At 42.2% G+C, this 25,701-nt stretch overlaps 1 protein-coding gene and 1 long non-coding RNA gene across 7 annotated transcripts in view; one reads left to right on the forward strand and one right to left on the reverse strand.

Moving 5' to 3' along the window:
- Window positions 1–25,701, reverse strand: part of TUSC3 (tumor suppressor candidate 3) — a 369,252-nt gene that overhangs the window by 90,180 nt on the left and 253,371 nt on the right. For all 5 annotated transcript variants that reach the window (XM_075565925.1, XM_075565910.1, XM_075565918.1 and 2 more), the window contains one exon: window positions 22,341–22,481. In XM_075565925.1, coding sequence (XP_075422040.1) covers window positions 22,341–22,481 — 141 coding nt within the window. The remainder of the gene's footprint in view (window positions 1–22,340; window positions 22,482–25,701) is intronic.
- LOC142463329 (uncharacterized) overlaps window positions 1–25,701 on the forward strand; it is a 36,012-nt gene that overhangs the window by 2,888 nt on the left and 7,423 nt on the right. The window contains exons 2-4 of one of the 2 annotated variants that reach the window (XR_012787415.1): window positions 5,635–6,182; window positions 16,551–16,724; window positions 22,401–22,558. This is a non-coding gene — a long non-coding RNA (uncharacterized LOC142463329). Of the gene's footprint in view, window positions 1–5,634; window positions 6,183–12,075; window positions 12,174–16,550; window positions 16,725–22,400; window positions 22,559–25,701 lie in introns of both variants that reach the window. The other variant, XR_012787416.1, reaches the window with a different exon arrangement.

Raw genomic sequence — 25,701 nt, forward strand, 5'->3', positions numbered from 1 at the left:
GGTATAAAATATTTTGACTTCATACTAGCACACAATTTAAATGTATTAAATCAATAAGGAAGTTGGCTCAGGCTTCATGAATGTATTTGAAATTCTTAATTGTATAAAATGAGGACAGAAACTCATTCTATAATATATCTACTTTGATAAGTGTAGACAAAACTATATAATATACATTCAAGTACAGATTTTTTTTTTGTAAGACTTGATCTTCAAGAATATGAAGAATATTAGTTTTGCCGTGCAAAGGTACAGTACTGTACGTCCATTTTTTCTTTCTTTTGCAAATGTATTATTGAGGGACAATTTAATGTAATCTACATTTTGTAAGATTACATCAAAGGTAAATATTTAATCTCAGCACAAGTAGTAATACAGATCAACAATCTTTTTAATATACAAAATAAAGAGAAGCATGGAGTTCAAATTCGTAATTCAGATTGTATGCAGCAAATAGAGGATGGTACCATGTTATCCAGTAAAATAGACAAAACAAAAGTAGGGTAGAAGTGATACCTTTAATACCTTGCTGTAGCCTGTGTATGTCTTTTTTAGAGACTACAGCTGCAACGGCCAATAATCAATAAAATCACGGAGCCGTTTTTGTGTGCACTGCTGTACTCCCCACCGCATGAACACGGCCAATTGCCCCAGGCACCCGCGCGTATCGCGATTGCTTTGTTTGAATTTCATGGATTCTGTGTCTTTGGGTGCAAATAAATGAATGAATTGCAATGTGTACAGTACTGCGCTACTGTGCTACTTTGTCAATTTCAGGTGTTTAAAAAACAGAACTCTAAAATGCCATTTTCTGCACTCGCCGCACTCGCGTCTTAAGGCGGAAAGGTTGGAAGACATCCCGCGTCATGACATCGGTATTCCGATGTACACTACGCGTGAAGTGTTCGAATAACGACCGCTGCAGCTGTATGTTCCCTAGCATGTAATAAACACTTTTTCTTCCGGTACTTCAAAGCCAAAAGAAGGCATGTTTGCTATGGAACACATTCCAGACAGTGAGATTAGGTGTTCCATTAATCCCGTGCACCGGTAGAGTATCGTTGTGTTACAGATGCAGTGGCCGTTAGACTACCATTTCTCGAATTGGTTTTCGAGATCTCCCTGAAATCCTTTCAAAATTTGCTACGGCAGTCTAATGGCCCATCGGATTAACACAGCATGGGTCCCTGCTGTGTGAATCCTACCAGGGTCTACCTGTCTATAAGAGACGCGCAGTAAGAGATAGGCTGAATCAGTCACTCTAACTGCGCGCCTCTCCCCATGTTAAAATCCTGTGGGTTACGTGACCGTGAGGTCAAAACAAAGCAGAGGGATACCTGCACCCCATAACGGGGACTGTATCTCAGGAAGCAGGGGGTCCCCGAAGCTGAAATTAACTTTTTTCAGCTCAGAAGACCCCCTGCTCCCGCACACTAGTATCGAACACCCCTCCCCCCTTTAATTGCTGCCTAAATCCCTAGGGTGTATAGATAAAGAAGGAAAGAAGTTGTAAATTGGCCTCTTAATAAATATTGCCCTTTATGGCAAATTCACTTAAAGCCCCATTCCAGCACAGGTTTTTTCTAAAAATGAGAGAAAATCAGTTATACAGTGGTATACCTTCAGCACTAACAGGGTTTGCAAATAAAAGTTGCATAAAGTTGTAGTGTAGTGTAGTGATAAATGTATGCTATTGTCTGCTAGTAAAAACATTTTTTTCTGCACATTTAATGTAGTGTTTTTTTCCCCTAAAAAAATGTCTTATTAAATCAAGGGTGCATCTTGGAATCGAGGAAATACGGTAGTATTTTTCTGTCCCCACAGTTAGTCGTAGTCATCTGAACAACAACTGTAGATGAAGAAGGCACAGTAACGCGACCGATGAATGTTGGATGGATAACCAGCACTGAAAAAGAGGCAGCTCCTGGATCAACTGATCGAGCAAGCTGCTGAAATATTCAATGATTTTCCAAAGTCCCATGCAGCTAGCCCGGACAGTCCCCCAGCCAGAGATTGGTTGCTCTGTATTAGCAGTGATGCTAGTGAAAGGGTTGTTACACCATGTCCCACGAACTTGCTACAAGCCATGTTGGCTCAGTTGGGACCAAATTGCACAGCAGAAGGACATGTGGCTGCGATTCAATTTTGAAGTGCTACCATATCCCAGTCTAACACCCACTCTGCACTCAGTGAGACTACAGCCAGTTTTCCCAAGAGACTCAACTCAAACATGTTTTCCTGCATTTTGAAGGGTGAGGAGAATATCAATTGCAACATCCATAGTTTCAAAAAGTAGTACCATCTACACTGTTTGCAGAGGAAGAATGGGTTAAAATTCTGTCTCCCCAGCTCAGTGGTAGTGCTGATGAAGCTTACAGGAAGATTGACCTTGAGGATGCTGGAGACTATGGAGTCATGAAACAGGTTTTACCACAGCCAGGTATGAGATCACTACGGAAACATACCAGCTACTATTTCAGACCCTGCAGAAGACTCCAAATGACTCGCGCGTCAAAGTAGTATCCAAGCATACCCACTACTTGTGCCACTGGGTTGTAGGCTATTGCATGACACTTGTAAGGCCCTCATGGACTTCATTGGTAAAGAACAATTCCTGCTTCGTTGTTTGCCAGAGATCAGGGAGATCAGGGAGCGGGTCATAGACAACAAGCCCAAGATTGCAAAGACTGCTGCGAGGACAAATTTGAAGAGGCTCAGCTCAACTTTCGCAGCCAAGACCAGCACCCAACCCCATATCTAAGCATTTGAGGTAACAGCCCAGAGGAAACAACACAGTCAAACCCACAACACCCCATGAGCGAGCATCTTGCCTGGTTGGAGGATGCACCGATTACAACCCAGTAGCAAGGTTTTCCCCACTTATTTCCCCAGAAGTATCCAGCAAAGGCATCGTTCCCTTCCCGGAAACAACTGGTCCCCTCAGTAAGCAGTATGTGTCCTCTACAGAGGAGAGGCCCTGGGTATCCAGTCAGAGATCCCCAGTGCCCCTACAATGCCCCCAGCTGTTGCAAGGCAAACCCCTTGTTCTGAACCCTCTTCACACAGGAGTGCTCAGTTTTATGAGTGAATCCTCTATATTTTGTGCTCCAACTCAGGCACCCTGAAGGGGGCCTGTCAGGAAGAAAGAGCCAACTCTCTCTACTTGGGCGCAGGGACGGGGCCATGGTAGTTGTACCCAGTGTACGGCGATACCACAACTAAATGTGTGAACTGCTATGCGGGACTTTGGAACACAGTTGCTAGCCAATCAGGGCCAATGCCTTTGTTTCAGCCTTGAAGGGGAAGATGTGAAAAAATAGGTGGCCCGGCTTCCCAAAGCCCTGTGATGCTAAGCCAGTTGCCTATTCCTGTCAGTGTCCTGTTGTGACGTGCATAAATCAGTTGTTTGGCAGTTCTTTCCCCTTTGCATTCCCTTGCATCCGGAGCCTGTATCCAATGACCTATGCCACAAATAGGCATGATCATATTTGAGCATTTCACTTGTGCTTCTGGGCCCATTGCTGTCACCACTGTCACCACTAATTCAAAAATGTACTTGGGTCCGGTGCGATTGGGCGGTGCAGCACGTTCAGCTGGAGTTTCTATTGGGGCAGCTTGAGCAGCAGAATGGGTAGATAAACCTGGGGCACGGGCCACTGGAACAGCAGCTGGGGAAGCTGGAGGTGCCACTTGTACTTCCTCTTGAGTAAACTCTGTGAGGAAGAGGGTAATGGTCTCCTTATTCTCCTTCAGGGGCTCTGCAGGCTTGGGAAAAGGATATACTGCACCGACACACTTTATTCGAGCAAATACCCAGTATGTACCTGGCAGATACCTGGAATGCGCCGCTCCTCACCTCTGACAAGCCCCGTTGCGTTTGCCTTCCCAGCCTGGGTTCATGCCTGGCTGACGGGCGGCTGATCTGTTAAATGATAATGATTAGAATTTAATAGGCTGCAATGCTTCGCGTGTCTACCAGATGGCATAAATTCATGAATTGTAATGCAGTATATATATATATATATACTGTGCAGTATTTCAGCCAGCGGGAATAAAATGCTTCAATCCCTGCCTGGAAAAAACCTCAATGCACTCAGGCAGAAAACAGTCACAAACCTCAATACACCCGGGTATACCCGAATTCGTGGGACTAGCCGAGCTCGAATAAAGTGTGTCGCCAGTGTATAGGCTCAAGTAAAGGCTCTGCAGCCATAGTCACTGGCTGTCTGTGTGATGGTCCTGAAAAAGACAGACATCACACCTTCAAATACATTCATAAAGAACGTGGGGACATGTGAGTACATTTGGACACCAGTTACACTAATTAATTGAACAGTGACTATTTTAAACATGTTTGCAATGGCAAACATCAGAAGTCTGAAATACATTTAGACAGGAAAATGATTTGAGGGACAACCGTGAACATTAGCAGAAGGAAGAGCAACAACATTCATCAGTGAACCATAAGACTATAAGCTGACAGTGATTCTTAGGAGATAAATCCTGGGTACAGTGGGTGTTTAGATACCTTTTATAAGATGATTAATCAAGTTTTACAGGAACTCTGAGATACTGAAACTCTTTAAGTGTTAATTAAACTAATGTTATTGTGATTGGTGAGCAGTTATATGGTCCTCAAAAAAGCGAAGGATTACTTTATACTGATTGCTGCATATAATACAATAATCTTTGTTCTGATGTTCAAGGTCATGTATAAAGTGACATGTATGCATGATATTGATAAGGTATACAGTGTATATGATAAGCACTATATTTTCACTTTCCAAGTCTCTACAGATCCTCCGTGTGCACCATTTTAGGAAGTCCCAGTATATGGGAGGTGGCAAAGACCTCACTCAAGCGCTGTTCCAGAAGGCACATATGCAGAAGAGCAGGTTCTCCCCCTCCTGCCTTCCTCACTTGAGTAGAATGGCATGCACTTCAGCTGGTATATCTATCCCATAGTTTTCCATTTCCCAGAAGATACTATATGTATATGGTGCATTGAAGTGAATAGACAGTAGGGTGTCTTGTGAAATAACATTGTGTGATAAATCGGTTCCTAAATGCATAAACATATTGACCCATAATTACTAAGTTATAAGATTCTTTACATACCACTAAAATGCTGGGCTCTAAGGCTTATGTCAGGACAAGCTATCTGAGCATTTATACAACATTAAAGCACACAGATTTAGCAGCTGTTATTGCTCCAACTGGCTTGTTTAATGTTGGACACAAAATGTGCTAGCAGGAGCAGACACCATTGAAAACAAATTAGCCATGAGCAAAAAAGGGGCAAGGCAAATGCATTATTTTAAGCCCTGACGAAGTACTGCGGTACGAAACATGAAGGCATTACATGGCCACTCTAAATGTCATTGCTATAATAAAAGGGTGATAATCTATAGCATGCTTCAGCGCACATTCATGTGAATGGGACTAAAGGCCTTCTAAAGTTTAGCAACAGTTTGTGGCTCACGGCCTCTATATATTGTACAGCTAAAATGTTCTATAAATAAAGAGGCATGTTCAAAATATGTTTTTTTTTGCAAACTAAATCTATCCAAATGTGCTCACATGTACCAAGTTCTGTATGAATGTATTTGATGATATGATGTCTTTCTTTTTCAGGACTATCACAAAGATAGCCACTGACCAACGCTGCAGAGCCCATGGAAGAGGACAAGGAGACCGTTACCATCTTCCTCACAGGAACATTACTCAAGAGGAGGTACAAGTGGCTCCTCCAGCTGCCCCAGACACTGCTCCGGTTGCCCAAGTCGCAGCTCCAGCTGTCTGTGTTGTACCACCAGCTGCCTGTGTTGTACCACCAGCTGCCAGTGATTCTGCTCCTGTCGTTGCTGCTACACCCAGGCGCCAGACTCCAGAACCCCTGGAAGTGGTGAGTCAGCAGGAGCGGCTTCAAATGAAGAGAGGGATTCAGGAGCATCACTACCCAGCGCAGCCGGAATGAGGCGACATCAGAGCACATGGACCAGACCTCACTCCACATTGAGCAGAGAGCACATTGCCAACACTGCATCATGCATCAACACAGTAGTGCTATGCCCAATGTCATGTGAAAATTGCCTTAGTCACCCATGGCCTCACTTGGGCTATATGGAAAGGGCTGGAGAGCTTATGGCCACCATCGATGGTCACTTATAATTAACATATGAGTAAGTCAGACGTCCATTAAAAGTTAACGATCCAATATTTGTCTGGTTAACGCCAGAACATTATAACGCTAATTACCTTTGTGCATATGCATTACGACTTGTCACATAAACCTCATTTAACGTATTGATAATCATGTAATGGACTTCTGAGGATCTACCCCTATGAGTTGTAGTATACAAGTAGTAAAAAAATGAAAATATTGTAAGGAAAAGAATTAAAATGTACCGACCACAACATACAGTACATTTTATATCATCATAAAATATGATGTAATATAATTTGGTTTGAATGAAATCATCATAGGAATCTTAGAACAAATGTACTAAACTGCCTATAAAAGCTGGTCTCTAGATATCTAACTCCTTTTCAAAAGTTAGAAACCATGGTAACGTTTAATACTGTGAAGTATTAACTAATTCTGTTTTATTAAGCTCCGAAACTAACTTATTTTAAAAAGCAGTAAAATAAACTCATTAAGCTCAAATTACCTTTCACTTAATCTCTTGAAATTGCATAGTTTCCTTGCTTTTTCAAAGCAGTCACATAATATATACGAATTCCAATTTCCTATATTTCAAGCACACTTCTCTTTGGGTTTATTGCACCTTTCTAATGAAGTATAATTTTATGCAGGAATTGAAGATCTTGTTAATTTTGTTGACATTTGTACAGATTAAGTTTATTGTAAATAAGCAACATGAATACTCTCTGCCATATGTTCAGTAATTCATTTCAAAGCACAGGGAACTGTGTTAAACTAATAAACACCTTTGACATAAATTTAAACCATTTAAAATAACTTAGGATAATAACTGCAGTCCGAACATAAAACAAAGCTTTGGGAAATTATAGAAAACGTCAAACCTTTTTGGAGATAAATGACACTTCCAAACAGTGCCATCCTTAAAGAAATATAAATGAAAGAAACATTATCAGTAGATAAAGATTATCAGTAGATAAAGACTGCATGGCCCATTTATTGTACTGTAATCTAACTGTGTTACACCATGCTGTGAAACCTCAGACTCCAATTGCTTCTTGGCCTTTTCAACTTTTGGATATCCTAAATGTCCCACTGCTTATGCACCTACCCCCTTGAACTAGACCTATATAATTCATACTTCAATGCAATCCATTTGGCTCTCAATGGGGCCTATTTACTAAACTTTGATAAGTTCAGTGTATTACCGAGCGATTTAGCATTGCCTTTCCACACTATTAAAAATGTCTGAAAAAACGGTATTCACTAAGAAAAATAACCACTTTTTAAAAAGTTCGGTTAAAAAAAAATGCAAGATCGTACTACTTGGTTTTTTTCCCCCCAAGTCGCACTGAAAGTGTTTGTTTAAACTGCAGCCTGGGGTCTCCTGAGCTGAACCACATTAATTTCAGCCTCTGGACCCCCTGCTTCCCAAGTTGCAAGGTCCGTTATGGGGTGCCCCCTTAAAGAGGCACAGATAAGTACATTGACAGTCAATTGGCAACCTATAAAAAAAACAACAAAAAATACAATACATTGGAAAGAAATAAAAAAACTAAATTTGCCTTAAAATGCATTGCTTGTCACTGTGTTTATCTATACCCCTTTCAGTGTCTCATTTGCTAACACCTCCTCCTCCTCTATCGATCTCTCTGTGGGGGACTCTGTCCTGGGACCTCTTCTCTTTCCTCTTTACACACTCTCTCTCGGTGACCTAGTCACATCTATTCTATTCTGTTCAATATCACTTCTATGCTTATGACACACAAATTTACTTTTCAACCCCTGACCTTACACCTGCTGTACAGACTAAAGTTTCTGAATGTCTCTCTGCTATATCATCCTGCCGACTTAAACTTAACATGGCAAAAACAGAGCTTCTCATACTTCCTCCCAAACCTGGCCATACTTCCTCCTTACACATTACTGTTCACCCAGTAGCATAAGAATGCTGCCTAGGGGTCAGACTCGACTCCTCTCTCACATTCAAAAGGTAGCTAAAACCTGTCGTTTTATCCTCCACAATATTACAAAGATATGCCCTTTCCTCTATTGCTCGACTGCTAAAACTCTGACACTGACCCTCATTCTCTCCCGTCTCGATTACTGTAACCTCCTGCTGTCCGGCCTTCCTGCCTCTCACCTGTCTCCCCTACGATCTATCCTAAATGCTGCAGCCAAAATCACTCTACTCTTTTCTAAATCTGTCACAGTGTTCCCCCTGCTGAAATCCCTCTCCTGGCATCCTATCAAATCCTGTATCACACACTCAATTCTCCTCCTCCCTTTTAAAGTTTTACACTCTTCTGCTCCTCCTTACATCTCAGCCCTACAGTAGGATGTCTTCTCTCGACCCCCTTTGTAGCTAAAGCTTTCTCCCACCTTAAACCTTTCTCACTGACTGCCCCACACCTCTGGAATATCCTTCCTGACTGGCACCCCCTCTATCCACCTTAAAACACACCTGCTTAAGGAAGTATGAGTAGCTCCGTGGCTGATAATTTGCACCTCATACATAAATTCTTTCAAAACTAAGACTGTCTCACATTTTAATCTGGTCTGTAACTGTTACATATAAATATATATTTTCTTTAACTGTGCATGCAATGTCTTGTATATAATGTGTACCCTGTTCATTTATGTAACTGTATTTGGAACCATGTATTATTAGTCTTAGCTCTATGCCCAGGACATACTTGAAAACGAGAGGTAACTCTCAACGTATTACTTCCTGGTAAAACATTTTATAAATAAATAAATAATAAATAAATAACCTTGGCCCCTTGCAGACGCATTTACCAGAATGCCCTCCTACTGTCTCTGTACGTTCTTCCTACGTACCAATTAGATTGCAATTAGATTGTAAGCTCTTCGTAGCAGGGACTCCTTTTCCTTAATGTTACTTTTATGTCTGAAGCATTTCTTCCCTTGATGTATTATTTGTTATTTATATGATTGTCATGTGTAATACTGCCATGAAGCGCTATGCACATTAATAGCGCTATATAAAAAAAAATACAAACATATATAGATAAACACATTGTCAGTCAATCGGCATCCCCCCCAAAAATCCAAAACTAAATCAATCAATTTTTCTCTTATCTTTGATGTCTTCACCCCTGTCCTATGGGAGCACCAACTCTTGACCCTCAACGCAATGCTCGTCAACAGCCGATGCGAAAAAGTCTGTGATCATATCTGGATAGAAGAGATGTCTCCCTGTTCAGTTCCTCATTCTTTTCTTCTTTCTTCATTCTTTTCTTCTTTCCTTTCTTCAGTCTTCTCTTCTTCCTTTGTAATCCATTGGGGTGGTTGTTGTTCCGTCGGCTTCTTGGCATAAAATGACACGGGACATGCCTTATACAAGGCCTGTGACGTCACATTTGAGTGTCAAATGGTACACCCCCAATACGATTGACTGGTATACCATGTGACAGATTATTATTATTTTTTTAAAGAATGTGACATCATCAAAAGGGAGGGAAGCCAGCCAATCAGGAAGGCTATACTTCCCTCCTTTTAAAATTATGTCACAAAAAAAGGACTGTCATCACATGTTACTCCAACCAATTGGGAGATATGCCATGTGACACATCATGAAGCCGGAGGGGTTAACCCCTTCATTAACATAGCAGTTACCAAGGGGCTAACGCCTCCCACAACCTTCCTTTCAGGCCTAACCACCCACTCTCGGACAAGTACCCCCATTCACCCACCCCCTGAACCCCCAATAAACCAGTACCTTAACACCTTAATTGCCTTAGCGGAAAGCCGCTAAAGAAATGAAGCTGGTTTATTGCGATTTTTAAGTGATGGAGCAGGGGGTCTCCTGAGCTGAACCGCATTGACTTCAGCCTCAGGGACCTCCTGTTTCTGCAGTTACATGCCCCATTATGGGATGCCGGTATCTCCTGTGCTTTTAAATCTCCTGGTCACGTGACGCAGGAGATTTAAACATGGGTGGGATACCGTAACCCCATAACGGGACCTGTATCTTGGGAAGCAGGGGGTCCCTGGACCTGAAATTAATGCGGTTCAGCACAGGAGACCCCCTGCTCCCGCACTCTATTCTGGATTTTCCCTCTGGGTACACTCCAACTCCGTGGACTTAACTCTGAGTGGGACTTGGGGTGCTTCCTCTGATGTAGTGTCCAAACTCTGATTATTGACACTAAATGTAATTTCGTTTTTCAGCTGAAAGTCTATCATAGTAAGACTTACTGTGATATTTGGACTGTATCTCATTTAGCCCTTTGATAAGTTAACATAGTGGTCTATGTCACAATAGTTATTCTATATGAATTGTATATTTCTTTCCCTTGACACTTATATGTACATTATTGTTATCCACAGGGTTGCTATCTGCAGGGGGATGGTCTTTATGCCAACTTTTTAAAGTTCATCAATTTTTTGAGTTCACCAAATTTTACATATGAATGTATATTTGGTAATCTTTATATAATATGTATATTCTCAGTCAGTTTGCATTTGTTATTAACGTCCCCAGGGTGAGTACTTTGTTACTCTACTCTACATATAATATGGCTAGTAAGAGCAACATTATTGTCATGGCTAATTATATTTACCTTAACATTGGGTAGCATTACTTTTTCCTGCAGTTATCTGTGTTCCATTGTTACTATACATCTGTTTCAATGTTAAACAAATGTATATGCTAGTTTTCATGTTGGTAACATTTGTATTTCTACTTATACTATATTGAATCTGCATGCTCTGTTCAATTTGTTTCGTATCCATGATTGGTTACACATATATTTTTTCAAGGATATAATACATTGATGCATTTACATTTTTTTGACTCCAATCCATATACATATTATTTATGGATTCATCAGTAACACAATATATATATCATATGAAATTAGTCAAACATTATATATTTATTATAGAGGTCCCAGCTTCAGTAAAGTTTTTACTTTTATTTTAATTAATTTCATGTGTTTACACTGTTACGTCACTCTCAACTGTGTCTGAGGTGATTTACCTAATTATTTAGCATATATAAGTGTGCTTACTTCCTGTGTGTCAATACTCCTTGAGAAAGCGCGACACATGCGTGAAACGTGTGGGAGGACCTTTCAATCTTGTCTACCACCTACTTTTGTTTAAAATAAAAAAAATATTTTTTACTTTTGCACCTACTGGTACCCTTTTCTTCAATTTTTCAATTTTTGGCTGTTCTTGATCCTGTCTGAGTGTCCTGACTATTGCCATCGCTGTTGCTGTTAACACACCCTCCCCCACTACCCACCCAGGAGGCCTTACCAGCCACCCCGGGACCACTATACCCACCCTGTACCCATTGATTGGCATAGTGGTACATCATACCCATATACTGTAATATGGGCATAATAAGCAACTATAGCAGTCAATGGTCACCCTAATAAAAAAGCATGAAAGCCAAAAATACACAATGATAAAAGATATACACAAACACTTTAACACCCCAATTCAAGAAATAAAAGCACTAGCCAACCTATTAAATAAATAAAACCACTAACCAATAAAACAATGAATTAATTTAAACCACTAGCTAACAAATCAATTAATTAATAACACTAGCCAACACATCAATTAAAGCCAGTAGCCAACAAAAAAAATAATTAAAACGCTCAACAATTGGAAAATGAAATAAAAGAAGCCATCCAAATTACAAACAATTTAAGCCAAACAATAAACAGAAAATGAAAAAACAACAATCAATAGAAAAAAGCGTTTGCCAAAAAATGCATTGGCTGTCACTGTATTGATCTGTACCTAAATGGGCACAGATTAATACATTATCAGTTAATGGGCAATGAATAACATAAAAATAAATAAATACAATAAATACAATAAAAAAACCTGTAAAAATAAAATTACATACATTCAATATTTTTCTTACCTTTTAGAAGTGTTGACCCTCCGAATCCTGACGTTTCAGGAAGCTCTCATACCGCGACATCATCAAAGTCAATCCAACACCATCCACCTTGAAGATCTGGAACAGGTAGCAACATTTTTCATTCTTTTATCTTCTGTCACCTTCTTCTATCTTCATCTGTCATTATTTCTTTCTTATCTTTAATGTTCTATCTTCTGTCTTCATCTGTCAATCCAACCCCATGGTAAGTCCCAACGGATGTTGTCTCCTTCCTGTTAAATGAGGCGTGCAGGCCTTAGGCCGCGCTTATAGTGCCCGCGACGGTGACGCAACGTCGCTCCAAAACAATTGTCTCCGTCGCCAGCGCTTATAGTAAGCGCAACGGCGACGGAGAGACATCGCAACCAAAAATTTGGAAGCGGGGTAAATTAGATTTTTTACAGACTGTCACCACATGTGACTGTCTGTAAACCAATCAATGACCCTGTCGCCAGCGACGTCGCTGAAAGTTAAATTATAACTTTTGCTAGTGGTGACGACGACGGGTGACGTCATCGGTCGCATCGCCGGCACTGTAAGCGCGACCTTATATAGAGCTTGTGACGTAACATTTTCAGGTCAGATGGTACAGCTCCAATCTGATTGGACGCTGTATCATGTGCCCATCTCTTTTTTTTTTTTTTTTTTTAAGGATGTGACGTCATCTCCAAGGAAGGTATGTCACATCCTTAAAACCACATGGCTGTATCACATGGTATTACAGCCAATGGTATTAAAGACAATCCCATTGGTTGCTGTACCATGTGATAGGTTACATTAGTTCAAAAGGATGTGACGTCGCTTTAAGGGTCCTCCGATGTCATCATTCAAGGACCGGCAAGGGATAGCTACACACACACTCACAGAGAGCAGTTGTGTGTGTGTAAGCTGCTGCAACCCACTGGATTGTCTCCCCTCCAAAGATCCTGAATTACAGAACTAAGATTAGGACTGGTTCACTCCTTTGAGGACACCCAGTCCAACTATTTTTAATTTTTTGTTTTTTATGGTCCATATTTATTAAAAGATTATTTTTTCATATATATGTAGCCCCCTTTCCATATGCCTAAGGGAACTACGTGGGCAATTACGTGTGCTGCTATACCTGTTTGCTCACATGAGGCCTAAGCCTCTGTCTTTGGGAGGCTGGTGTGAGCTCTTTATCCTTGCATTCAGCGCCTCTACCTATGAGGTATCCCAGCGTTGGCAGGCTAACCCCTCACAGGAACCAACACAGGTAATACACCACACAAAGTATATAACTAAGGTTTACTGTATACACATACAAACACATACAACAATGGCAATAACTGTACCCCCAGTATGCACCCAGTGACCCAACACGTGGTGGTTCTCCCAAAGTACTAAGGATGATATGGTACCAACACTCCATGTGTTCTGTCCAAGCAATTCCCACCCAAGTGTGAGGTAGCGCTACCCCATGTGGATGTAGGTGCATGTTGGGTACCTGTCTGGGTACTCCAGTACCTAGGTGCTGCTGGCGTAGTGAGTTGAAGCGGGTCCCACGTAGCGGGGCCTCCAACACAAATCCCCTCTCTCCTAATGGATCCTGATCCTCCTTGTGAGGTGAGCTCCAGCCGGAGGGTCTCACCAGAATGTTCTGGGTCACTGCATCTTGATTCCAGGTCACAGAGCACTGTGTGGCCGTCCGGTCACAGGTGCAAAAATATCAGGAAGGGGAAGAGTCCCTATATGGGGCCTTCTTTACAAGACTCCTCTATTATGGTTCTGGGGCTAGGGGTCAAAACTAGGCCTAGGACAGGAAGCACTGCTCCCTGGACACTACCTTCTTCTTTGCCTCCTCCCTCCAGACTGGCGCATGTGCTCCCTGCACACGGAGGATATCCTGCTTTTCCCTTGCTACAATCCTATTAGATGGGCAGTCTAATGTGGTACAGTCCCTCCCTCTTTGGATTCTGGGACTTGTAGTTCTGTGGCTCCATATGCGGAGCCATCCTAACATGGCCGCCGCGCTATTCCTGCAACGCATTCTGGGGATTGCAGTCTCTATGGGCTTTTGAAGTAATTTAAAGAGGGCCACCGCTCCGGTCGCAACTGCGCATGCGCTCCATCACATCTTCCCACTCGTGCAGAGCTCCGGCGGACAACCAAGCAGTTCCTCCTCACCGTAGGTAAGGAGGAGGTCTCTGCTACATATACATTTTTGGCTTCATTAATCTCTCTGAGGGGGTGCTCTAGTGAGGGTCAGACCCATTAGGCATCCAGCCCAAGGGAGATTGGTAGTCATATTTCACATTGTCAGACACCTTTGGCTACTGCTTACCTTGAGGACACTCTTTTAAGGGAGATAATTTCCATGCAACAAAAGCACACAGGAAAAAAATCTGCATGTACTGTACACTTTGAAACATCACATTCAAAATGTGAGTACCATTTCTGCATGTTATATTTCGAAACTGGACAGACAGATTGGTCGATGTGCTTTTTTCTGTTTTCTGTCTCCCTCTACGAAGAAACAGACCTGAATCAAGGATAAGGCACAGTGATCGTTTATTCCGCACCATTCATGAAACGTGCACAAAGCTAAAGATAGCTAGAATGTGAGTGTAAATGCCATAGGTCCCATCAACAGAATGGTGCCTTATATGTTTAAAACATATTACACTATATGTTTTTCTTCTTAATTTCCGCATACAATCCGGATCCATTATTTGCGACCAAGAGAACCGACGCCCAGCACAAACTTTTAAGAGTACTGTAATATGAACGTCTTTGCCGGTGATTCAATACTTTAATTACAGCACATTGTATACACAATATTTGCAGCAAAACTAAAAGGAATTGTATGTCGACTTCAAATGTGCCTAAACTTTGTAAAATCAAAGCTCTCCAATATCATGTTATTGTTTTCTCATTATATCACAACTCGCCATGAATACAGTATAGCCAAGCCCTTTGGCCGCTATCCTTCTTTTGGGCCCTCACAGTATAAGTCCTGTTAGATACAGGCTCTGTGAGGGATAAGCTCTTTCAATAAGCCTAGTTTGCTATTGCAGTCTGGATGTATTGTTACTGTATCCAGGGGCGGGCCTACCAACAACCAGAGGGTGTCAGCCTTGGGGGGGGGGGGATACTGGCTGGGTCACATGACCTAAATGTGATACCTGTCAGTATCAGACCTGCCCTGTTATGGGGCAGGTTTGCAAGCCACAACCTAGTGATATACTGACATTCTGCCAGAAGTCAGTCCTGATGTGTCCCCACACCACCGCAGAGTATCTCAAGACCTCCTGTTCCAGCTTCACAGGTACGCACCACACCAGTAACATCAGGTAGCTGCATGATCTCACACAGAGTGGGGGAAGAGGTGCTACACAGTATATATGTCTTTGCTCATTTAAATTTAAACAGCATATTTCTACACAAGCAACAAACATATATTTTTTGATTAGTAATATATTATAAATAATGTCATCATTTTTAGAGAACAAAATATGCCCTTTTGTAGTAGCGAAAAAAATGCTGCGGCTAAATTAGATTACCATTTCCTGAAGAAGCGCATGAAAGCATGAAACGCGTAGCAGGTTATCATACAGTCCCCACAAACTAAATTATATGGTTTATGTGTCTGTGGGATAAGTTCGGCATTGAACCTCCCCAGAGATAAGCAACTGTGAGCGCTGCTATAGCTAGGCACGCAGCTCTAACGAGAGGAACAGGTTCTTCCTGGTAGTCAGCCCCTGGTTTATTTCCAATTTGACAACCGTGTGGTGATCCAGGTCAGTTGGAGCAGGGGGAACTCAGCGGATCTCTTGGTGGTGATGTCGGCGGTGTGAGGGGATTTGGATCGATCAAGTGGCTGAACTTCACTGTAAGTTTTTAAGTTACTATGTCTATAAATAAATGTGAACTATTTCTTTGGCGTCCTGCCTTCTCTGCGCTCCTTTCTTTGTTCTAAATTAGAGTTTACAAGCGATTCGCCAAACGTCAAGTCAGTATACATAGAAATTTAATTTAATATGCAAACTTGCAAAATCATTTAAAATCACTAGTTTTCTTTAATGCTACAGTATAACACTTGCCATGTTTTGCTCACTGTCTGGGGATCTTTAGCTGAAATCTTAAAAATTTGGCAACACCTTTAGCCCTTTATTTATTTATTTATTTACTTATTTATAAAATATTTTACCAGGAAGTAATACATTGAGAGTTACCTCTCGTTTTCAAGTATGTCCTGGGCACAGAGTAAAACAAAATAATACATGGTTACAAGTACAGTTACATAAATGAACAAGGTATACATTATATACAAGACATTGCATGCACAGTTAAAGAAAATATATAAGGTTTGGCAAAATCGAATTGGGGGGGGGCGGAACGCGTACAATTCTGAAATGCATTTTGACAGTTTTGTAAATCTCTAATCTTTTTCCTGCAAAGAGTGATAACTGTTGATGAGCAATACTAATAAATCTATTCCAGGTTTCCTTCTAACTTTTTGCTGTGGGATTGAATCTACATTAGAACGCATGGTAATCCGTGCAGAAATGCCACCACAAGAAAAGCACTGATTAGCTGAACCATCTGTTATTGTTTTTCTTTTTGACATTTTTTTTCTTCAAACAACTTAGCATGATCAACAGACCACAAATAAAGGTATCTGTGTTACTTAAGTGAAATTCTATATTTGTACAGTTTAGGAAAAAATATAAAACATTTTGAGCACTTGTCAGGCTAAATCTATCTTCAGTGATAAATTATTTGTTTTGAATCCGGTTTCTTGCACAACAAATAATTAAATTGTCATCCTGAGATGACACCTGAAAGTATTCTCATGTACTATGATTGTAGGTTGAAATACTATTCATAGATATTTATGGAGTTAATTTTATACATAAGAACTTATGGCTACGTATTAACCGCTGAACTCCTCTGGCACTAGGATGGCATATTATCAACGTTATTGGAGCTGTGTACTGTATAAAGTTCTATAACTGTATGTTTTGTTTTTACAGTAAATGTTTATGCCACCAAAAGTCTAAGTTGTTTCAAAACTAAAGCTGCCTCACATTTTAATCTGGTCTGTAACTGTTACATATGCCTATAATATATATTATCTCTTACTGTGCATGCAATGTCTTGTATATAATGTATACCCTGTTCACTTATGTAACTTGGGTAGCGGAGTACCCACTGGCTACTATTCTACCCAATGGGCTGACAGTAAACCCAGGTATTTACAGGATTGCCAGTAGTTGCTATGGGGTTTTCCCCCCCACCTTTGGTACTGCACTTAAGTGAGGGCAGGGGGTAGTACATCCTGTTGTACAGTAGCTGGGACAACAGGGTGCCCGCCTTCTTGCTGTACTTAAGGGCAGGACCACCTTAAATTTGGAGGTTGTTCCTTCCATCTGAGGAAGGTAGGTCACATGTCTGGGAGCCTGAGATTGGGGCCTACCCATGTGCTCTTCCCTACGGGGAGGAGTGAGTGTAGACCAATACCTCTGCCTCCGCTAGGGAGGTGGGGAAGAACTAGGATGGATGGGGGTGCCCTTGGCCTGTAGTGGTGGACCAGGGGCCATTTTCAGTGATAACTGAGCCAAGAGACTGTATCCGGCAGAAGACTGTGCTGAGTAGCTGTTGTGTTACTGCAGACCGTAGTAATAAACCGTTCCTGTTTGCAATATATCTCCGGCCTGGTGTGTGATCTAACTGGAGGGAGAAGTAATCAGTTCTACAATGGGGGATTATCTCCATTTCCCTGGAGCCTACGGCAGATGGAGGCACTTCACTGGTGAGCTATTCTGACCACAGTATGATCCATGCTGTTTATGCTCCGCATACACACTTGGCTCAAAACAGCTCCATGCAGCGCTACCTACCTCTGGCATAATGACCCTGCTTTTTACCTCCACTTTGTTCTTTCTCGTGGTCTCATTGAAATGTTACTCTCTCTATCCACTACACACTCCCCCCTTCTGGCCCACGCCCAACATCACCATACACCCCGGATTACTCAAAAGCCTTGCACTATCTACTGAATGTTGGTGGAGAACCCTGAAAACCAGCACTCCAACCACCGCACACACAATTGGCAAAAATCATAAACTTACAACTTGCAAACAACTACTCAAATTTCTACTCATACTATTACTCTCTTTAGCAGGTGATATTGAATCTAACCCAGGCCCTCCCACTTCAACTCTGTCCCATACTCCTGAGAATACCCCCTTCAAATTCCAAAAAGGGCTATCTGTCGCCCACATAAATATCCGGAGTCTGCTGCCCAAACTGGACGAACTAAGAGCATGGTGCCTTATGCATAAACCAAAAGCCATCGTTCTTACAGAAACATAGCTAACCCCTAAAACTCCTGATGCACATATTGCCATTCATGGATACTCCATTTCTAGGAGAGATAGGTCAAAGAGAGGAGGAGGGGTGTTATTTTATATTGCAGACACCTTACAATTTACACTGTTAAATTGCCCCCCAAGTCCACCCACTTTTGAAATCCTAGTTGGCAGAATATGCCTCCCTTTTCTAAGCCAATCTTGCTTACTGGCATCTACCGCCCCCCTAAAGCCCCTCTACAATCCCTGACTGATATCATCCAGTTTCTTGGCTCCATTTCCTCTCTGAATGAAAAGAGTGAGCTGCTAGTTCTTGGGGATTTTAACTTCAATTGGCTTGACCCTAAAAACCACAAAATCCACACACAAATTAAATCGCTTAACCTATCGCAACTCATTTCCCAACTCACACGAACAAACCTGAAATCGCACAACCATTCCTTGCTTGACTGGATTCTCTCCTCAAATCCCAGCAGAATCCAATCCTCTGGCATCCTTCCTGACATTTTCAGTGACCATGCAATAGTGTACTGTGTAAGGAAAGTTAACCGCCCCAATCAAGCACTAAAGTTCTCCTCACTAGAACATTTAGAAACTTTAACCTACAACAGTTTCTGGCTGACCTTACCAACTTCCCTTGGCACAGAATCGATTTAATTCCCAATCCTGATTCTGCGCTTGACTATTTCCAATCCGAGTTCTTAAAACTCTGTGATTCTCATGCTCCACTATGCAGAATAAGGGTACGGGGTGCCCACCTTCCATGGGTAACACCTGACCTTATAGCACTCTACCAGTTCAGGGATGCCTTGTGGAAAAGCCACAAAGTAACTGGCACTACCAAGGATCAAAATCACTACAGATGCCTGCGGAACATGTGCACAAGGCAAACAAGGCTTGCAAAAGCACAATATTACTCTGACAATCTCCTCCATAATACATCAAACCCAGATAACTTCTGGAAGGTTATCAACAACATATTCCAGCCTTCTAACCATCAACAGCCAAGTAATATCACTAAGGGGGACAAATCCCACAGACATTGCAAATGCATTCAATGACTACTTTGTGGGGTGTGCTACTAACTTATTAATGAAACGCCACCCAAACCACAAACCTGAATCTCATCCTGGGAGTACCCATATAGCCCCACCCCCTCCCTACACTGCCCACAATTTTCAATTTGGCCCAGTATCTGAAGAGGAGATTACACAAGCGCTCCTCAAATTACAACTAAGCAGCCAATGTGGACCTGACTTACTGCAATCTAGGTTCCTAAGACTTGGTGCCCCAGCCATTGCCAAACCAACTGCTTCCATAGTCAACTCGATCCTGTCTGCAGGCCATATCCCTAAGACCTGGAAAACTGCTAGAGTTGTCCCAATCTTCAAAAGTGGGGACAAAAACACTGTCTCAAACTACAGACCAATCTCCCTTCTCCCAATCCTATCCAAAGTCATGGAAATATGTGTCCACTCCCAACTAAGCGATTACTATACCAAGAAAAATTTCCCTAGCCAATTCCAATCTGGCATTCGCCCCAAACACTCTACCGTAACTACCCTGCTAAAAGTTTGCACTTAAATCCAGTGTGGAATGGAACGTGGTCAACTCACTGGTGCAATATTCCTAGATTTTGCAAAGGCTTTTGATACTGTTGATCATGCTATCCTGCTTAACAAACTCCAGAGCTCTGGAATAGGGAAGCACGCTTTAAACTGGTTTCAGTCCTACCTATCAGGTAGATCTCAACATGTGTTCATCTCAGGCTCTAACTCCAACCCCCTGGATATCACCTGTGGCGTCCCGCAAGGCTCTGTTCTGGGGCCCCTACTCTTCTCAGTGTTCATCAATGATCTTCCCACAGCTTGTAAGGAAGCTTCAATACACATGTATGCAGATGACACAATCTTATATGCACACAGCCATAGCCTCTCCGACCTTGAACATGTACTTCAGTCTGACTTTTTGAGACTCGAAAACTGGATTTCCCAAAACAAACTGTTTTTAAACACTGACAAGACTGTAACAATGGTATTTGGGACCAACACTAATTTTTTAAAGCTTCCAGTGACTGAGCTCCAGATTACAACCAACACTAACACCACCCTTACTCTTGTTACTAGTTTTAAATACCTGGGCATGTGGTTGGACTCCCACTTAACATTCGGAATGCACATTGATACCCTGACAACCAAGACCTATGCCAAACTAGGGCTACTGTACAGGAACAAATCCTCCCTAAGTCTCCTGGTCAGAAAGCGTATCGCACAGCAGATGTTAATGCCAATTATTGACTATGGAGACATAGTATATGCTCGGCACCTCAAACCCACCTTAGCAAACTTGACACCCTCTACAATTCAATTTGGCGTTTTGTTCTCCAATGCAACTACAACACACATCACTGCGAAATGCTCAAAGAACTAGATTGGTCATCACTAGAGTCTAGGCGCAAAGTTCACCTTTCCTGTCTTGCCTTCAAATTCTTTATGGGCAAGCTACCCAGATACCTGAACAATCTCCTCACCCCTACCACATGCAGCACCTATCATCTGAGATCAGACTCCAAAAGACTGTTCATGGTCCCAATGCTCAACAAAGTATCCGGACGTTCCTCCTTCTCTTACCGTGCACCCCAGAACTGGAACAACCTACCAGAGACTCTCACATCCACCACCAGTTTAAGTTCTTTCAAATCTAAGGCTGTCACACATTTTAATCTGGTCTGTAACTGTTTCATATGCCCATAATATTTATTATCTTTAACTGTGCATGCAATTTCTTGTATATAATGTACTGCTGCGGCACAGTTTATTCGAGCATTTGCCCGTTCTGTGCCGCAGCAGTAGCCTGGCGCGCGCCCGAGTGTGACGGGCGCGCGCCGAAGCAGCGGAAGAGCGCCCTCCGATCGGGGCGCTCTCCCTCCCGCTGCCGGGTCCGCCGGGTCCCCCGGAACCCCCTGCCGCTGTCCCGCGATCGCGGGACACCAGGGCTCCCTCGGGGAGCCCCTGGACGTGCGTGCAGGGGGCGCACGCTCCCGAAGACGCGTGACCGCGCGTCTATGACGCGCGGCACGCCGAGGGGCGGCCACTAGCAAGCCGGGAAATCTCCCGGCTTGCGGATCTGGCCGCAGTGCAATTAAATGTGTCGCCAGTGTATACCCTGTTCATTTATGTAACTATTTGTAACCATGTATTATTTGTCTTAACTCTGTGCCCAGGACATACTTGAAAACGAGAGGTAACTCTCAATGTATTACTTCCTGGTAAAATATTTTATAAATAAATAAATAAATAAGTATCATGTGGGGTATGAAACCCAGAAGCCTGTTTCTGTGTCCCCAAGTCATCGCGGACGACTCGGCCCTCCTGTTGCCAACAGGTATATACACCATACACCCCTGCGATTGGGGGGAGGGGAAACACTGTTGCACTTGTATTGTAACCATGTATTATGTGTCATCTTAACTCTATCCCCAGGACATACTTGAAAACGAGAGTTAACTCTCAATGTATTACTTCCTGGTAAAATATTTTAGAAATAAATCAATAAATAAAATAATGCCTAAAAGTATTATAATTATAGTTCAACTGACTGACCCGTTCTCATGCATGCATTAGATGCAGTTTGACTAGGGTAGGAGATATTTATTTATTTATAACATGTTTTACCAGGAAGTAATACATTGAGAGTTATCTCTCATTTTCATGTATGTCCTTGATAAATATATGATAATGATATACTGTATATGACAGGTAAAAAAACAACTAATTTCCCCTTTAATTGCTTATTAAACTGCCTACTCTAAACTGGTGCTTATCTTATATAACTAACAGTTCTTGCTTCAAATGTACAGTATGATACTGGAGATAAATGATGGTGCAAGATTGGTAAAATATTTAGTAAAAATACTTACCAGAGCTGCCATGGCCCAACCTGTCTTGTTATAAATGAATTCCAAATTATTTCTTCGCAGATAAAGCAAACCTCCTACTAGAGAGACTAACAAGGCCAGTGCAATTGTGCCTGAGTAGTTCGGAGGCCTAAACACGCGAATCTGTGGAAGAAAAGGAAAATCAATTATTTGCAAATGATCATCCAAAGCCTGTACAGACAAGTTCACCTGCAGATCATGTACAGTGAGAAATAATTATTTTAAATGATAGAGGACTGAAACAACAATAATTGCTGTGTTTACATATAAACTAAACAAAATAGGCAATATAGTTGTATCTGGTATTTCAATTTCTATGCCCTACAGTGTGTTTGTGTCAGTGTATGTATATATATATATATATATATATATATATATATATATATATACAGTTTTCTGGGTATGCACCTTAACCCTGGCTCTGCTCAAAGCTGTGACCATGCAGCAAGCTTAAGCCTATAGGGAACCATGTTAAAAATGGTTATTGAGGCAAAAAGTGACACTGTGTGCTCATTTGCATGTCATTTCCCAGAATCCCTTGCTGCAGTGGAAGTGCTGTATGCTGGGTGATAATGGGGAAAGGCGGGGTTGCAGACCTGCCTAAGACATGCAGATGAGCATACAGTTGTATTTGCATATATATATATATATATATAGATATATATATATATATATATCTATATATATATATATATATATGTAGCCCAGCTCCCCGCTCACCTCCGTGCTGGGTGGGGAGAGGCTGTGTGGCAAGCGGGTCGGCGGAACTCCACGGCGACCGCTGATATGCAGGGTGCCGCCATCTTGGGAGGCTACGAATGCTCTAAATACGGGTTGCAAATGCACAGTGCAGCAGGAGTGCGGTGGCCATTAGCAAGGCTCCGCACGGGACTATGAGTCCCAGCAGCCCCAGGGGCTACACACCACGGGGGAGACCGAAGCCAATAGGGTTGCTAGCTTAATGGAGAGGAGATAGATACTTTTGGCGTGCTCAGGACCGCGCGATTCAGTCGGCAGCAGGACAGCAAGTGGTGAGGTAAGGTCCAGGGAGAGATGCTCCGCTGGACTAAGCCAGATATCCCCCTTAGGTCCCAGCTAGACCACGACCATCATTTATCTTGTTGTGCTGGTGGGAAGGCCCCCAGATAGGGACTTTTCCCATTAGTACATTAGTGTTAGTGATGACGCCACGCAGTGAACTGCGGCCTATGGTCTGGGACCAGACCACAGGCATTCTGATAGACTTTTAAAGGGATATACTCCAGTGGTAGCTCACTCCACATGTGGACGCCTGAGGACAAGAGCAAGTGTGGTTCAAGTAGACCATGGCGTGGGACCACGTTGCTGTTCGGCGGATCCATCAGCCAAGTCGTCCTGGTCTAAGACCAGGAAGGTATCTGAAGTGCACCAATGGCCATACACAGTGGGTAGCGCTACTCCACACACACTCTTTGGGTGGGCCTGGATCTGTGAACACTGGGGTGGTTAGGTGCCCAGGGCACCTCAGAACTTTGGGGGGTTCCACCAGGTTGGTGTTACAGTGTGGGTACAACATTGTGGGGCCTTGCATTATTGTGTTATACAGTACGTGCTGTTATATAAGTGTTGTGTGTGTGTTCAGTAAATACTTCTTATATATACTCTGTGTGTGTATTTACTGACTGTATTTGTCCCTGTGAGGGGCCATCCTGCTGTGCTAGGATCCCTCTCAGGTGGAGGCGCCAGAGAAGCGAGACCACCCCAGACTCCCAGAGGTGGAGACTTAGGCCTTCTGTGAGCCACAGGTAATGGAAGCATGGGTAGTTTCCCTTAGACACAGGGAAAGTGGGCTACATATATATAGCATCACATTTTAAGTTATGCTGGGTGAAAAAGGCAACAAGAAACCTCCACCGTATAGCAAATAGCAAATAAAAAGATAACTTGTGAGTACATTCACAATATCTTAGACAGGTCTGCAACACTGCCTTTCACCATTATCACCTAGCATACAGTGCTTCAAGTGCAGCATGGGATTCTGGGAAATGACATGCAAATGAGCACACCATGTTGCAAAGCCAGTACAACTAACCTCGCACTGATGAGACCCATTAAGGTTGAAACATGTCTGTGAGTGGTTGCTCTGGCTTTGCATCTGATTCCCATGCTGTACTTAAAAGCTGCTTTAACAGCGAGCATTAGCTTATAAGGGTTTCATGTAAAAATGGATTTCAGGCAAAAGGTGACACGGTGTGCTCATTTGCATGTCATTTTCCAGAATCCCTTGCTGAAGTGGAAGCACTGTATGCTAGATGATAATGGTAATCACATTATCAAAGTGATCTTTTTATTTGAGAGATACATAAATATATAAAACAGAGGTAGAATAGACTAACCATGTTACATATATAACATATATAAAATATATATTTTCTTTAACTGTGCACGCAATGTCTTTCCCCATTGTCGCCCAGCATACAGCGCTTCCACTGCAGCAAGGGATTCTGGGAAATGACATGCAAATGAGCACTCAGTGCCACCTTTTGTCTCAAGCTCGTATTACACAAGCAAATCCTCAAGCCAATGCATGCTGTTTTAAACACAGCTTTTATTCCTCAAGCCAATGCATGCTGTTTTAAACACAGCTTTTATTCCTCAATCCAATGCATGCTGTTTTCAACACAGCTTTTATTCCTCAAGCCAATTAATGCTGTTTTAAACACAAATTGCTTGTGTAATACGAGCTTGAGACAAAAAGGTGGCACTGAGTGCTCATTTGCATGTCATTTCCCAGAATCCCTTGCTGCAGTGGCAGCGCTGTATGCTGGGCAACAATGGGGAAAGACAGGGTTGCAGACCTGTCTAAGACATGCAAATGAACATACAGTAATATTTACAGTTGCTTTATGCTTTACTGTTGAGGGTTTTTGTCACTTTTTTTTACCCACCATAACTATATATATATATATATATATATATATATATATATATATATATATATATATATATATATATATATATATATTTCCAACCCGGAAATGGTATGCTCACGCGAGAATTCGTCCTCCGGCAACTGGCAGCTCTGCAGTCTGGTTCCCCAGATCAAAAACAGAACAGAACTGGAAGCACCGAGGACTCCTGGCTCCAAGGCTGCTAGTTGGAATACCAGGGCCATCACTATCTGGACAGCAGAGACGGAGTTTGAGCATTGACTCATACACGCTTGAGATCTGTCGGCGTTTGTGAGTTTAACCATTGCAGACTCACTGTTTGTTTGTTATTAAATAGTTTTTATGGTATCACACTAGGAGCGTGCGCTTCTCTTTCATTTTCCATTTCTTAGATTCTCAGTGCTGGGAGGGGT

This window comes from Ascaphus truei, chromosome 1, assembly GCF_040206685.1.
Source record: "Ascaphus truei isolate aAscTru1 chromosome 1, aAscTru1.hap1, whole genome shotgun sequence".
NCBI classification, from domain to species: domain Eukaryota; kingdom Metazoa; phylum Chordata; class Amphibia; order Anura; family Ascaphidae; genus Ascaphus; species Ascaphus truei.